The 13,949-nt window shown below is 38.7% G+C and overlaps 1 protein-coding gene across 1 annotated transcript in view; it reads right to left on the bottom strand.

Annotated features, from left to right (window-relative positions):
- The window catches only part of TRAF3IP1 (TRAF3 interacting protein 1), a 58,440-nt gene that overhangs the window by 32,481 nt on the left and 12,010 nt on the right, over positions 1-13,949 (bottom strand). The window contains exons 3-6 of the mRNA XM_019472713.1: positions 10,399-10,560; positions 8,411-8,545; positions 7,935-8,254; positions 7,527-7,677 (exon numbers count right to left, since the gene is read on the bottom strand). Of these exons, the coding sequence (XP_019328258.1) occupies positions 7,527-7,677; positions 7,935-8,254; positions 8,411-8,545; positions 10,399-10,560 (768 nt within the window). The remainder of the gene's footprint in view (positions 1-7,526; positions 7,678-7,934; positions 8,255-8,410; positions 8,546-10,398; positions 10,561-13,949) is intronic.

The raw sequence follows: 13,949 nt of genomic DNA, 5'->3' as shown, positions 1-13,949 counted from the left end.
TCCTGCCAGAAAGTCCAGCAAACAAGCAGTGGATGATCTGAAGGTGCAACTGGTACAGGAAGGATAAGAGTTCAAAAGTGGAAAAGATCAAATAGGAGGAAAATTCAGGACACTTCTGAGGACTCTGACCTTAGTCCGAAAGTGATTCAGAGAGGCCAGGAAATGAAAGCAGGCAAGCACACACAAGAATTATTTTGTTTTCTCTGGATATAGTTTGCACTGCCTGAAGTCGAGAACACCTGACTGACAATACCTTCTGCAAAGGCACTATGTTGCAGAGGCGCAGGTCCATGAGAGCTGCCACTACTATAGGTAGGGTATACTACAGTTTTACTACAGCCGGGGCCCAAATGCCTCCAGAGAAGGTGCAAGGTGTAAAGGAGGACTCCTGCCAGCCCAACAAAACTCCTGGGTATGGGATCAGGGTGGGAAGGAGGCAGTCTATCCCCAGTGGATGGACACCAATCTTGGCTAGCAGAAGGGGCAGACTTCTGCTTACATGTAGAGTGGCGGACGGAGCCAGTGATGGGATCTGGCCCACTATGCACGCATGCAGGGCTTCCAGCTTCTTACAGGACTGTACGTACTAATAAACCAGTAGCTTCCAACAAGCTATTCATGCTTCTCATAACTTTCCTGTCCTTTCACCTAACTCCCTGATTTCATTAGCAACATTTGTTGCTAAAGAAGCAGCAACCACCTCTGAACACAACAGATGAAGTACAGGTGATTTACAGAATACCATTTTATGTTTCTATGCTTTCTATCCCTATAATACATGTCTGCATCTTATTCAAAATCCTGAAATATGTTTAGCACCTCACAGGATTTCCTCCTTATCTGCTTTTTTGTAGTTTGTGTGAATTAACAGTCCATGCAGTTTGCATCCAAGATTTATTGCCAGCCCTGCTGATAATGTCCGTATTGATAACATAAATGAGAATTACAAATTCTTCCATTTCTATGCAAATGTTAACATTATATGTTCCAATAACCTGTAAGAGAAAATAGTCAAATTACACAATGTAAAACATTCATTTTCCATAACATCTTGCATATAGGACAATGGACCACGCATGTCCTAATGGAAAATAACACTACAAGATGTTTAAAAATATAGGGTACTGGTTAAGTATTTTTACTCAAACTACTTTAGGTGACCATGCAAGAGAAACATCCCACCTCTACAAGCTTACAGCAATGTATCCACTGGCCCTGGAGACACAGCTACATGAAGGAGGGGAATGAAGTTGACATGTCAGGAACATAGTGATAAGTTTGCTTTGAAGGCAAATGTTGCTTTTTTATATGCCAGAATGCACCACGAGCTCAACAAAAGTTCTTGACAAACAAAGGGGAAATGCTTATTAACAACAGATAATGACAGTATGCAACTCTGATAAACCGAGAAGTTGAACTGTTGGAGGTGCTTTATAGGACAGTGAGCAGTCTACGCCAGAGTCAGCTTCAGCAGTTAGTTTAGGTCCTTTAGAAACTACATCTCCTTCACCTCCACGATTGTAATATAACATGTATGCTCAGAATTTCAGGTGTTCGATCAGCCAAAAGAAAGCCCTACATCCTACGCTTCGCAAAAATCTAGCTGAATGGACAGTACATGGTCCTGCTTTGAGATAAACTAGTTTTCACTTGCACTATCTTCACTTGATTATTACAATTATTATTTGACCCACAAGCAGAGCTACCAATACTTTTGTTTCACTCTTTAGAAAATGCTGGCATATTATAAAGAAAAATAGACAGAAGTCCAAAATGCATAGCTAATACTGAAGTGGTTAATCTTAATCTTAGTTCATCTTAATTACTACCATCTTTCACAATCACAACACTATGCAAGAAGCAAAAGTAAAGCTTACATACCATCAGGGTCTGGCTCTACGGGCCCGCAGGCCACATCTGGTATACTCAAACTTCAGCAGCTCTTGGGGTGATGTAATTATTAGCACAGGTGGGAAAGGAGTTGAGAATAGGTGCTGAGGCTTCTGGAGGAGTGGATTCAGTCATTTATTTATGTCAGGTAGTGACTACAAACACCGCTTAACATTTTTGTAGAGCCACATGTGCACACTGGCAACAGGTGCAAAGTAAAAGCTAAAGTTTAATCACTATGGTAGCACACAAAAACATAAATATTGTGCGATTTATGATCTGAGTCTTTCCAAAGGGAGATAAAATAGGTCATTCTTCCTCTTACAAATTCATAGGCTCCAAGACTTTGAAAAGCAGTCACTGGAGCCATTAAAAAGAAATCTTACACTTCATCTCACACCATCCTGGAAAAAACATATTAAAGTGGAATCCTAGATGGATGTATGCACACTTCCCAGTTTTGAGTAATTACGCTTCTATTTGGAGAGGATACAGCAGCCTTCTGTAAACCATCCAATCTGCTGCTCTGTCCTCATTATTAACCTTTAAATAGGTTGACTTTTACTTTAAGACATAAGAAAACGATGATTTCTAATGTTTCAGCAGGTCAAGAAGAGGAATATGCTTTGAAAAGACATCCTGCCAAACTGTTAATTCCTCCCGCTTTCCATGCAACAACCAACCTCTATATTCATGAAAGGATGTCATGAGGAGTTTCTATCTGTGACTTTTATACTGCTCTCATAACTAATTCTGTATATGCTTAACATACATCTCCTCTAGCCATGGCAACTCCATGCATCAACAGTCAAAGGCAGAAAAAACACTCCTACCCAAGCAAGGGAGGGGGAGAATTCATTATATAAATAGGCCACTGGGATTTTCCCCCTCTAATTCATCAGATCCACCGACAGTTCACTAATATTAAACAAGAATTCAGTCTGCGAATAGGAATCTAACTCAATCATCCCTCCACAATGTTTTGGATGACTTCTTTTCTAATTAGATCCACAGTGCCAGGAGGTATATTTGCACCTGTAATGTAAATAGTATGTATATAAATATAGAAGTTTTATATAAATAAAACTACATATACAAATACACTTTTTAATTTTGTGCAACAGACTATTCCTCAGCAAATACACACAGCTCATTTCTAATGCTTTTACTGCAAGTTATGTATCCCTCAAAGACTTTCTTTGCTCTTTCCCTCATCCCTCAAACTGTCCCAGTACTTATTCCTAAAATGGCTATCATTATTAACAGGCATAATTTATTAGTGTGCAACAGCAACAAGGAAAGATCTTTATTTGCTAAGGTCACTTTGACTGCTGTGATGATAACACTTATTAGGAAAGTATCAAACAATTATCTTTTCCTCAAATGAAGGCTCGCAAGGTGGTGTTCTATTGGTGTTAGCTTCTGCTAATTAAAACCTTTCAAACACAAAAAGAACTATTAGAAAAATCCCGCTTTTTAAAACCTAAGTTTTAATGACGGTTTTCTATTACATGAGCCAGTTATGAATAACTGACACCAAAAAGAGAGGGTCATTCACAGTACCGGAACAAAAATATTTGAGCCATGTTCAGCAGATTTCCATGGAACGATTCTCTCTGCTGTTTCTAGGGCAGTTATGTCTTTTTTTCATTCAGTAGTTGTTTCATTATATAGTCAAGATGAGTTCCAACAGAAATAGAAGTTCATTAGATATGACTTAGAGGCTGATTCAAGTGACCAGTTCCAGAGCAATACAGTTTGTAGGGCAAAAATAAAAGTCATTATAGAAGTGGCCAAAAGTGACAGGATATTACAAAAAGCTTTAGCCAAGAGTTTCGGCAGCCATCTGTAAAATGGATGAGACTTTTCCAACGTGTTTGGCCTTAGGGGTAAATGACATACGTGTTCTGCAGCCACTTTCATATAAACAGCACCATACGCTCAGAAGCTCTACGACCTCAATCACCTTTTGTCAAAAGACAAAGTTATCTTTATTATTTAGAAGGTCAATCAGTCATGCTACAAAGCGTCCATTTTAAACAAGGCTTTTACCTGAGCTGGACTGAGAGCTAACAGAATACAACTCAACTCGCTCTGATCACAAACAGCGTGGTATGCAACAGCTAGCCTTGAAGCAGCAAGTAGTCTTCTTCTGATTGCCATGTGTTAGCCAAATGTCTCTTCTTAATTCCTACTTATACTTGCTTTCTTTTAGTTCCAGGAAATTATAGATACTCATGTGATGACTCTTACATGCTGGCTAACATACAGTTTCTTTAGTACCAGAAAAATACATTTAGGGAAAAAAAAAGTCAACCTGTCAAAATTTAAGTAGCATTTTAAAGCTGGCCTCTCATAATTAGCAGCAAGAAAAATTAAGACTTGCATGAATACAGATAGAATCTTATTTACACTCCTAATCTCATAGGAGCAAAGCCAGGAACTAAGCTTTAAGTGATAGCTTTGCTGTACATGTAGAATATGAAAAAAAATATATAAATTAATTTGTTCTCTAAAGTAAATGCAGCACAGAAGCCATTCAGCCTGAAACTCCACAGACATCTCAAATGAAATAAAAGTTCCCATTTCCCCACTGCTTTTCCCCCCACTGTTTCCATGTTCTTATGCTGCCAAGCAGCGTGTCTGAAGAAGGGGCCTAATTCAAATACAGAAGAAGCAAGATGAAAATCAAGTGTAAGACAAAGAGCTCATAACGCTGTGAAGCCACGTGAGACTAGGCTTGGAAAGAAAGAGAAGCTGTGGCTAGGAGCATGAGGATAAAGAGTGGAGGAGTAGGAGCCACGGTAAGTGGGTAAGTGACCACGACAGGAACAAACCAGAAAAGAAGAAGAGGTTAATCCTCAGGGCAGAAAAGAGTGGGTGACATGTTAGGTACTGGCATATGAGCCATTGCTTGAGAGGGGCTGCTACAAATTGTTTCACTTGTATTATATTTACAAAAAGCTAAAGACAGATGCTGAAGATTTATTCATTATGCAGCAGAGACTACAAACTATGATCCAATACTCTTCATATGCATAAAGACATAAACTGTTTCCCGTCTTTTTAATACACTTGTTTCACTGCCACATGACTTAAATGGAGTTACAGTAGTTTAAATCAGGGTAAATCCCTGGAAATAAAGGCATTACCCTGCTGTGAAACTACTGTGAGGACAGGATGATCAACCCCAGTCCATTAGAATTCATTTCATGCTGGAATTTCCTCTAAATCACTTTGTGCAGCTATCTTAGCTCTCCAGCTCTAAAAATTCATTGGGAACATTTTCATTTCATTCCTCTCTTCCAGTCTTAGGAAGATGTCCATTTGTCATGCACTGGTCTAAAGTGTGTGTTTTCATCACCTAAAAACTAAGCAGTGTCTACTGTTACACAAGCAAGTAGAGGAAAAGCATGTCATCTAGATTTAAGGTAATAAACCCACATGCCTTGGAATCACTCCCAAAAGCACTTAAGACGGGAAATGAAACTTTACTGCCCCAGTGTATTATTGTGGTGCCCAAGAGCACTACGATAGTTTGGGATGAGGCTCAGAATTTCCATTAGAGACCAAATTTGCAGGAAGTTTAACTTGGCCATGAACATTTGCTTCAGGCTAAAAACTGTTTTATAAGTTCTCCCTCCAAGTGCCAATAATTTAAAAAGTTTGGTTGGATTTCAGTCAAAGAATAGCTATAAATTTGTCATCTCATGTGGAAGACACGATGATGTCAGTGGCCCATAGACTCTCAACAGAGACTCCTGCTAGACTTGGGATCCTGCCTATTTTTTCCTAGCCTGAGCTGCTTTAGGTTAATTTATTGAAGTCTCACTCTTTAAACATTTAGCCATATGGCTCCATAATTCCCAAAATTGCCTCAGGTCATCAAGAAGCAGCAGATGCAGACACAATGCTATCACAAGCAACAGCTACTGTTCAGAGGCAATCAGTGAGTTGCTATCTGCCCTACCATCATCCAGCTGCAAAACATGGGCCCAGACACAACATTGGACTCACTTTCTTTCCAAAACAGTAACTTCTATTAAAGTACAAAAAAACCAAAAAACTTAACAGCTTTCCAGGAAAGATTCAGAGGAATAAACAGAAAACTTTGAACAAATAAATATTTTTTCTCAAGTACCCAACATATCAATACACAGAAATAAAATCTTGAAAAGGAAGTAAACTGGGTAGACTTTTTTGGTCCAAGCTCAGAGAAATTAAAAAAAACAAAAACAAAAAAAAAACAAAAAAACCAGACAAGCATCTATTTTACAGCTCTAAAACTTGTCATCTACCTACCTTTCAATCCTACATTCCTTTCATGCAGACTCCCAAATCATTCTAAAATGCAACACTTTCAATATTGACCTTCCCAGATCTTCTGTACTACTAACCTCATTATCTGGCTGGCACTTGCTATCTTTAGTGGGCCTCTGCATTTTTCTAAGTGTGGATTCCTTAGAATCTGCAGACTGAAAATAAATTAATTGCTTTAGATTCAGTGTGCTGAGAAGCGAGCTACTTACCCGAGTAACATGAAAGGGGAAATGAGCATAGAGTAGCACTGAGCACATTACAATGGTATTCTTATCCATCTACCTGCCCTCTTTACCTTGCCTCCCCCACGTAGGAGACTAACCAAGCAAAATCAACAGTTAAACACTGTTCTTTGAGTAATACCAGGAAGGTAAGAATCCTCACATCTGACAAAATTAAACTACCCCCTAACAGAAGCACCTTTGACGCCCATTAATCCCAAATTTCTACCATGAACCAGCACGCAACAGAACAGAAAAGGAGAATAGGAAATATTTAGAGGAGGAAGAGAGAAGATAAAAAGAACAACAAAATGAAAGGCAATGAAGAGATGGCTCTTAAGGCAGTTTAGGACTTTACACTGAGAAGGTCTGAAGTATGGGGAAATGGTGGATGTGTTCTTTCTCAAAGATGCAACATGATGAGCAGAGTCCACTGCAAATAGAGCACCCTTGCAAGAATCCAAATGGGCTTCCCAACAGTTCTTTCAAGAAAACAAAAAAAATTAAGCTGGAAGCAAGCAGCTTAATCTAAAAAGCCAGACAAAAAAAATACAGATGTACAACTCCATCCTACATGTCCTGCTACAGAAGAAGTAAGCTCAAGAGAGATATTAATGACTAGTTATGGCCCAAAGGAACTCTCTGCAGCCCCATCTTCCCCAAAAGCTGGCTATGGCTGCAACAGCAGCATGCATTACTGGGAAGACACATCAGGATATAAGTACACAGCTCCAAAAGTCGCTGCCACCCCTTTCTGCCAAACATAATGTAACGTGATCGGGAGAATTCAGGCATGCAGAGTTCAGAAAAGAAACTGCTTATTAGATGTTCAGGAAGCACAGTCAGATGAGTCTGATGGCTCAAGTCAAGATACATCATGACAGAGACATGAAGTTACACACACGGCCTCAGTCACACTCTTACCAGATCAAATCCACACTGACACTTTCACTTCATGAGAGTAATTGCTGTTAAAGGAAGTACTTAATTGTTAAATGAGCAGAGAATACAAACATGCAAGATCATTATAACAAATGTTCAGTCCCTACCACAGCATGCCAAAAGTTATTGTTCTCTGAAATAAATTTCAATTACCTTTTTCTCTGCTTTATCCTTTCCATGTTCTCTTAAATGCTCCACATCTTTTTCTCTGTCCCTTTGTCTATCCCTTTCCCGATCTCTTCCTCCATCTCTGTCTTTCTCTCGTTCTCTGTCCCTAGCCTTATCTTTGTCTCTTCCTTTCAGTGTGTCCTTTTCTCTTCCTCCTTCATTTTTTTTCTCTCTTTCCTGTCCTTTATCACACTCGAGATCATCTTCTCGTATCCCTTTCCCGATCTCTTCCTCCATCTCTGTCTTTCTCTCGTTCTCTGTCCCTAGCCTTATCTTTGTCTCTTCTCATCAGTGTGTCCTTTTCTCTTCCTCCTTCATTTTTCTCTCTTCCTCCTTCATTTTTTTTTTCTCTTTCCTGTCCTTTTTCACACCCGCGATCCTCTTCGTTTTTTGGTGTCCTTTTCTCTTCCTCCTTCATTTTTTTTCTCTCTTTCCTGTCCTTTATCACACTCGAGATCATCTTCTCGTTCTATGTCTCCTTTCCCCTTTTTTTTTTCTGTTTCTCTTCCTTGCTTGGTTGTTCTGCTTTTGTTTCTTTCCCTTTCTTGTTTTTCTCCTTCCTTAAAGGTGTCTCTTTCAGGGTCTTTGTGTCTGTCTTCATTATCCTTCTGTTTATCACTTTCCTTTTCTCTTTCTTCGCTCTCTTTCAAGTCTCCTTTGGGTTTTCTGTCTCTGCTTGAGCTTCTGTCTTTAATTTCAGTGTCTCCTCTACCCTAAAAAGAAAGTAAAAACTAAAAATTAATTCCAATACATGGCAACTCTATCATGCAGTTAACTTTCCACAGACAAAAATGCAAGCTAAAAAAACCCAAACAATAAACCATCAAGAGTGGTAGCCCCTGTACCCCACAAAAGTTGCAAATGCCTACCTCTTTATGGGTTTTTTGTTCTTCTGTTTTGGATTCTCTGCTTTCTTTATCTCGAGATTTAGAGGACAGAGGTTTCCCTTTAGCATCAGCTCTTTCCCCAGCTAAGATCCTTTTTACAGCAATATCACTGGACAGCTGCAAGGAATAGAAAAACATGATTGAAATGAGTAAATTATTTTATTAAATATCTCCTTTCTTCCTATCTCTGTCATCAACGTGACTTGGTGGTTTTTTTTGGGGGTGTTGTTTTTTTTTAAATAAAGCTTGTATTTCTGCTCTTTTGGAAACATTATTTTGCAGGACTAATAATGCTCTTTTATGTCAAACACCTCCTTGTACTTCTTGTAATAATTTGATTATATGTATCAGAGCTATATAAATATATGGTGCTTTTTATGTATTATATAGCACAATAGCAATTCTCATTGCAACAACCTAAATATTTTTCAAAATGGTAAGGTAAATGACTGACAAATCCTTATACCACAACTGCTAGATTTGTTAAACATTCTTAAAACCACACTATGTTGTATTTGCATCCACTTTTAGGCCACTCCACTTTCACCTAATACTTGCTCAATCAGCAACAGTCACTAAAGTAAAGAAAACTACATTAAGAATGACTTTCAATAAGCTGCAGTTAGTGTTTAAAAAGCTTCTGCATCTAGTTCATTTGTTAATACGACAAGCAATTATTAATTAGATCATTTAGACAGCAAGTTAACGTCATGTTTTCATGTCCAAGTGGCAAAGAGTTTGACTACATTAACAAAAAAAAGAAAAAAAATCATCACATTGCCAGCGAATTCTTCCTGAAACAGGAACAGCTTTTAGATCACTAAAACTGATATTGCCCTGGGGGTTGACTCCTGATTCTTTCCTGGTTTGTAAATGCAAAACTATGAATTTTTGTGGGTTTTCACATTTGGACACTAACTTCTGCACATTAGCAACACTTGCCTGAACTAAGTAACTCCAAGCAGTGGGCTCAGCTCAGCACTAAAAGTATCAAGCTAGAGACTTGGGAAAAAGATTTCCTTCATGCACATCAAGCTTATGTTTCACAATAAAAGCCAAGGGGCTAATTGTCTTAGCTCAAATGGATAGACTATGTCCTCTAGATATTAAATCTAATCACAACATTCTATACAAAACTGTTCCATATCAAGCACATTTTCAAACTCAACCAGTCTCCGTGCATATGTTTATCAACTTTCCCCTTCCTGATCTCAAGCAATTCATAAAGAAGCAGCTCATAGCACTCAGCTAATTAAAACAAAATAACATAAATTTAAATGAGATTATCAGACAAAGATAATCCAAACTAAATCTGCAGACAGCCTGTAAACGCTGTAGTATTTCACAGTTAATTATACACTATTTCTTCACACTCATTAATTAATTCAAGGGGTTTAGATAATACCTTTGTATTTCAAAAATCTCTGTAACACCTATAAGCAAAGGATCTCCATTACTTTTAATGCAACAATTATTTTAAGAATGTAACAATTACTTTAAGAACTGCCCCTGCAGTTATTTTTAACAGGTTATCAAATTAGGCAGCACATTGGAAAAATTACTTTCATTACAGAATTAGAGATTTGACTGAAATTTTAAAGGAGATAAAGTCAAAGGTGGCAGCATCCGGTCATATAATTCATGTGTCTGCATCCCAAAGTTTTAAAAGTTCTGAAGCTTCATATTGTTCTTCAAACCTAGTAAATGTTATTAAATGTCCAATGAATAAGGCAAAAAATAAAAAAAGTACACATTAAAAGCATTAACATAGCCAGAACGTATTTGAATGGGGACCTGGCTCAACTCTGCTAAGGATCATATACCATCTATCTGTTGTTATTATTATAAGTGGTGACCCAACGTGTATCTCGCGTAATTAAAAATAGCAGATGAGTGTCGATAAAGTCTGTTAGAAATAAGCTCTGATAATGTATCACTATGGGTATAAAATATATATAGTAATGTCATACTTTATTTAAGCAACACTTCCCAATTGCTTGCAGAAATTCATTGGTTTTTTCGGGTTCGTGTCCAGCCACGACACGCGCTGGTTTTACTGACAGTGGCTCTCCTGTTACCATAATAACAGCATCAATTGCCTTCTGAAGGAAGCTGATTTTGGCATCTTTATCCTGGTAAAAGAGCAATTAAGAAATAATACTGAGACTTCAAAATAATTCTGCACACCACCTAAAGACTAGAAAAACTCTCATAAGAGGAACAGTTGCAGAAAGCATCTGTACAACAAGAGCAGCATGTGATTTGTAAGGTCAGGAAAGAGGGCTGCCCCTGATTTATAGTTAGCTATTTATTTCTGATTAAGAAACGACAGCTTTGATAATGGATGAACACTGAACTGGAATGACCAAAGTGAAAGTATAACTTTGTCTTTTTAATATGTTTATCATTTAGCTCCAGTGCATTTTAAGACTGCTATAAGACCCTTGGCACTCTCTTTTCAAGCATTACATGTTAAAGAAAACAAAGTTTCGTTTAAGAAATGATTGCAAATATTACCAAAAAAATCACTAAAGAGTTATAACAGGACTGTTACAGCAGATATTGCTCAGAAGGACAGTTCTTGCCCTGAATATTTTTCAGCACAGAAGTCACAAAGTTATGGGACTTATATGAGTCTAAACTGAGGGACTTACACGCTTGTATGCATACTTTACAAACCAGACTTAACAGTGAGTAAAGAAAACATACGAAAGATGGTGGGAAAGGGATACAGGCACATATTTTTATCTCCGCAATTACCAGATGTGTTTTAGTTTTATAATTATACTTTACAAACAACTTTCTCCAAGTGCCCTTCAGTAGAGGTGATGGCTTTTGGTGATTATGCAAAATCATAAGAAAAAAATAAAGACAAAATAAACTAACCCCCACCAAGTAAAATTTTATTGCAGGGTTCCTGGCCCAGAGAATGAAATAATGGTGTGAAGACTCTGCAGCTGCAGAATACTCAGGGGGAAAAAAAAAGGTTTTTATTAATAAAACATAATAAAATTCAAGGAATATTTACCAGGCCCAGCACAGAAGTCTACTCACTCATCCTTTACAGTCATGAGTGGAGATAAAGAAAGTATTTTACTAGCCTGTTAAAAAGTAAACCCATGTGAGAAGAATTCTGTATGCATGTTTTAATAGGCATCGGTTCAAAAGAATATAAAATACAGCATTCAAACTGATAACTGGAAAGCCACTGCCATTTCAGTTAATTCCGAAAAGGAGCAGTTGTAATTATCCAGTTAAAACACCTGATTTTGCACTGCACTTACTGTCTGAGTATCTCAGGTGCACAGATCCAAAATAACCTGGATCTAATCTGACAGACATACTGATAGAGAGGAAAGCAACAGAAGCCAGTATTTCCTCAGTTGAGCAAGGCCAACACTCTTTACAGGCCATCTGGTAGCACTATCTATCCCTGTGGCACTGGAGCTTAATAGAGCTGTTCATGTGTTATCTCAAGTCCCAGAGCCACTCTCCATAAACAAGAATCGGGTTCTGCTGCAAGCACATGAATGATAGTTAAACGCATGGGAAGACAGTCTCCAGAGTCAGGGTACTTCCCGTCTTTGACTCTTCTGAAAGAATTAAAACAAACAACTGCCACATAGCTGGAATTTTCAGATTGTCTCCATTAACATCAGGAGCACTTCACCCTCACCAGTGCTCCCTGCATTCAAAAATAAAAAAGGAAAGGAAGGAAATACTGCAACTTTCTATTAAAATAGTCGTCCATCCTTCCAAGGACATATGCAATCTATTAATTCAGGGAAGGAGACAGGACACTATTCTAAACCAAACAAGTTTTCAAATAAAGATCCAAAATTTTCTCTTACATCCTCATCATTTTCAGCAGTTACATTATCAGTGTGTTCTGTCCATATAAGAAATCCTCAAGAACCCAGTGAGAAATCTACGGCTCCTACCTGCATCAGCTCTATCAAAATAGAAACAAACATCTGAAACTGCTGAGAGCTTAAGATAATATTTTTTATTGGGTAGCTTTCAAACAAAGGTGTCTCCACTATTCCAAGTGGTAAGAGGTGTTTTTATATATATATATATATATATGACTTTTTTGTGTATATCTATAAAGCTGATGTGGAAGATTAAAAGAGCAAGTCTGATATCCAATCTTTACATTTACAAGAGAACGACCTTTTACTAGACCGAACAAGATGAACCTTTCTGATAAACACGCCAACAGCAATACCATCCAATGTAGCTGTCCTCACGCTTTACATTGCCCTTACATCTCTCTTCCATTGATTGCTTTGACTGTACATCCCTGAAACAAACTAGAACTCAGCGAGGTCCACATGCATGCTCTGCAGGGCAGATTTGGCTCGTGGGATGCTTCCAGCCTGCCTCCCACCTCTTTCTACACAGGAGGAGGGGACCAGCTATCCATGCAATATGTGTTATCCCAACAGTGGAGACATAAAAGGTAGCACAGAAGAAATGGTGGGTACTTTAGGACCCCACTGCTATGTCCAGGTGAGAGAGACGAGTTGAAACTAGAAACGAAGACAGTTGCTGCACGTATGTGTGCATGACGGGGTGTCCAAACCAGGAGCCAGCCCCAGCCACCACCGAGGCTGGACCACGAGCTTCGGGCTTTCCTAATTTCAGTCTATGCACCTCATCATCTGCAACACCACAGCACAGCCAGCTTGCAAGGAGCAACTGTCAATTTTTCCCAGCCCACAACAAGCAGACTGTGGACTACAGCACTGGGACTACTTCACAGTGGGTACAAACCTTTTCTTTTTTCTGAAAGCATTCTGCTTGTTCCAAGTCTGTGCATCTTCTGCCAGATCGTCACACCAGATGAGTATCATTCCCTAGAGTTACATAAAGCAGATCACCCTCGCATAGAAATATATACAGCTATTTACAACATGGACTCAGGCTGCTGCTCTCAGACTCTAGCTCTCTGTCGGTAGTTTTGGTCTCTGCATAAAGATTACTTTCCTGATTTTCTAAAACTCCAAAAGAAATCACAGTAATTAAGCATCCTGTGACAGCCCAGTCTTTCTCCTGACCAGTGTCTTGAAAAGAGGAACACAAGCTAGAGCTGTTTTCCCCCACATTGCAGCATTTTAGTCTCCTCTGCCTGAACTCTTGAAAACCATGATCTCATGGACTGTGAAATAAATTCTCAGAGAGGTACTCAAGCAACTTGACAGCTATCACAGTATGCAGGTACAAACAAAGACCTTCCCAGGAGTTCCTAGGTAATCTGCTTTTTCGATCCACAAATAAAATGCACGGTGCTCTCCAAAGAAGAGGCAGCATGTGCTAAGCCACTCTTCGTCACAGAAACTATTGACAAGCTTCACCACAGAATCATAGAATCATAGAGGTCTTTTCCAACCTTAATGATTCTAAGATCATCAAGTCCAACCGTCAACCCAACACCACCATGCCCACTAAACCATGTCCCTAAGTGCCGCATCTACACGTCTTTTAAATACCTCCAGGGATGGGGACTCAACCACTTCCC

Source organism: Aptenodytes forsteri, unplaced genomic scaffold, assembly GCF_000699145.1.
Source record: "Aptenodytes forsteri isolate BGI_AS27 unplaced genomic scaffold, ASM69914v1 Scaffold443, whole genome shotgun sequence".
NCBI lineage: Eukaryota > Metazoa > Chordata > Aves > Sphenisciformes > Spheniscidae > Aptenodytes > Aptenodytes forsteri.
The sequence above is the reverse complement of the archived record's forward strand: the minus strand, read 5'-3'. Positions and strand labels throughout refer to the sequence as shown.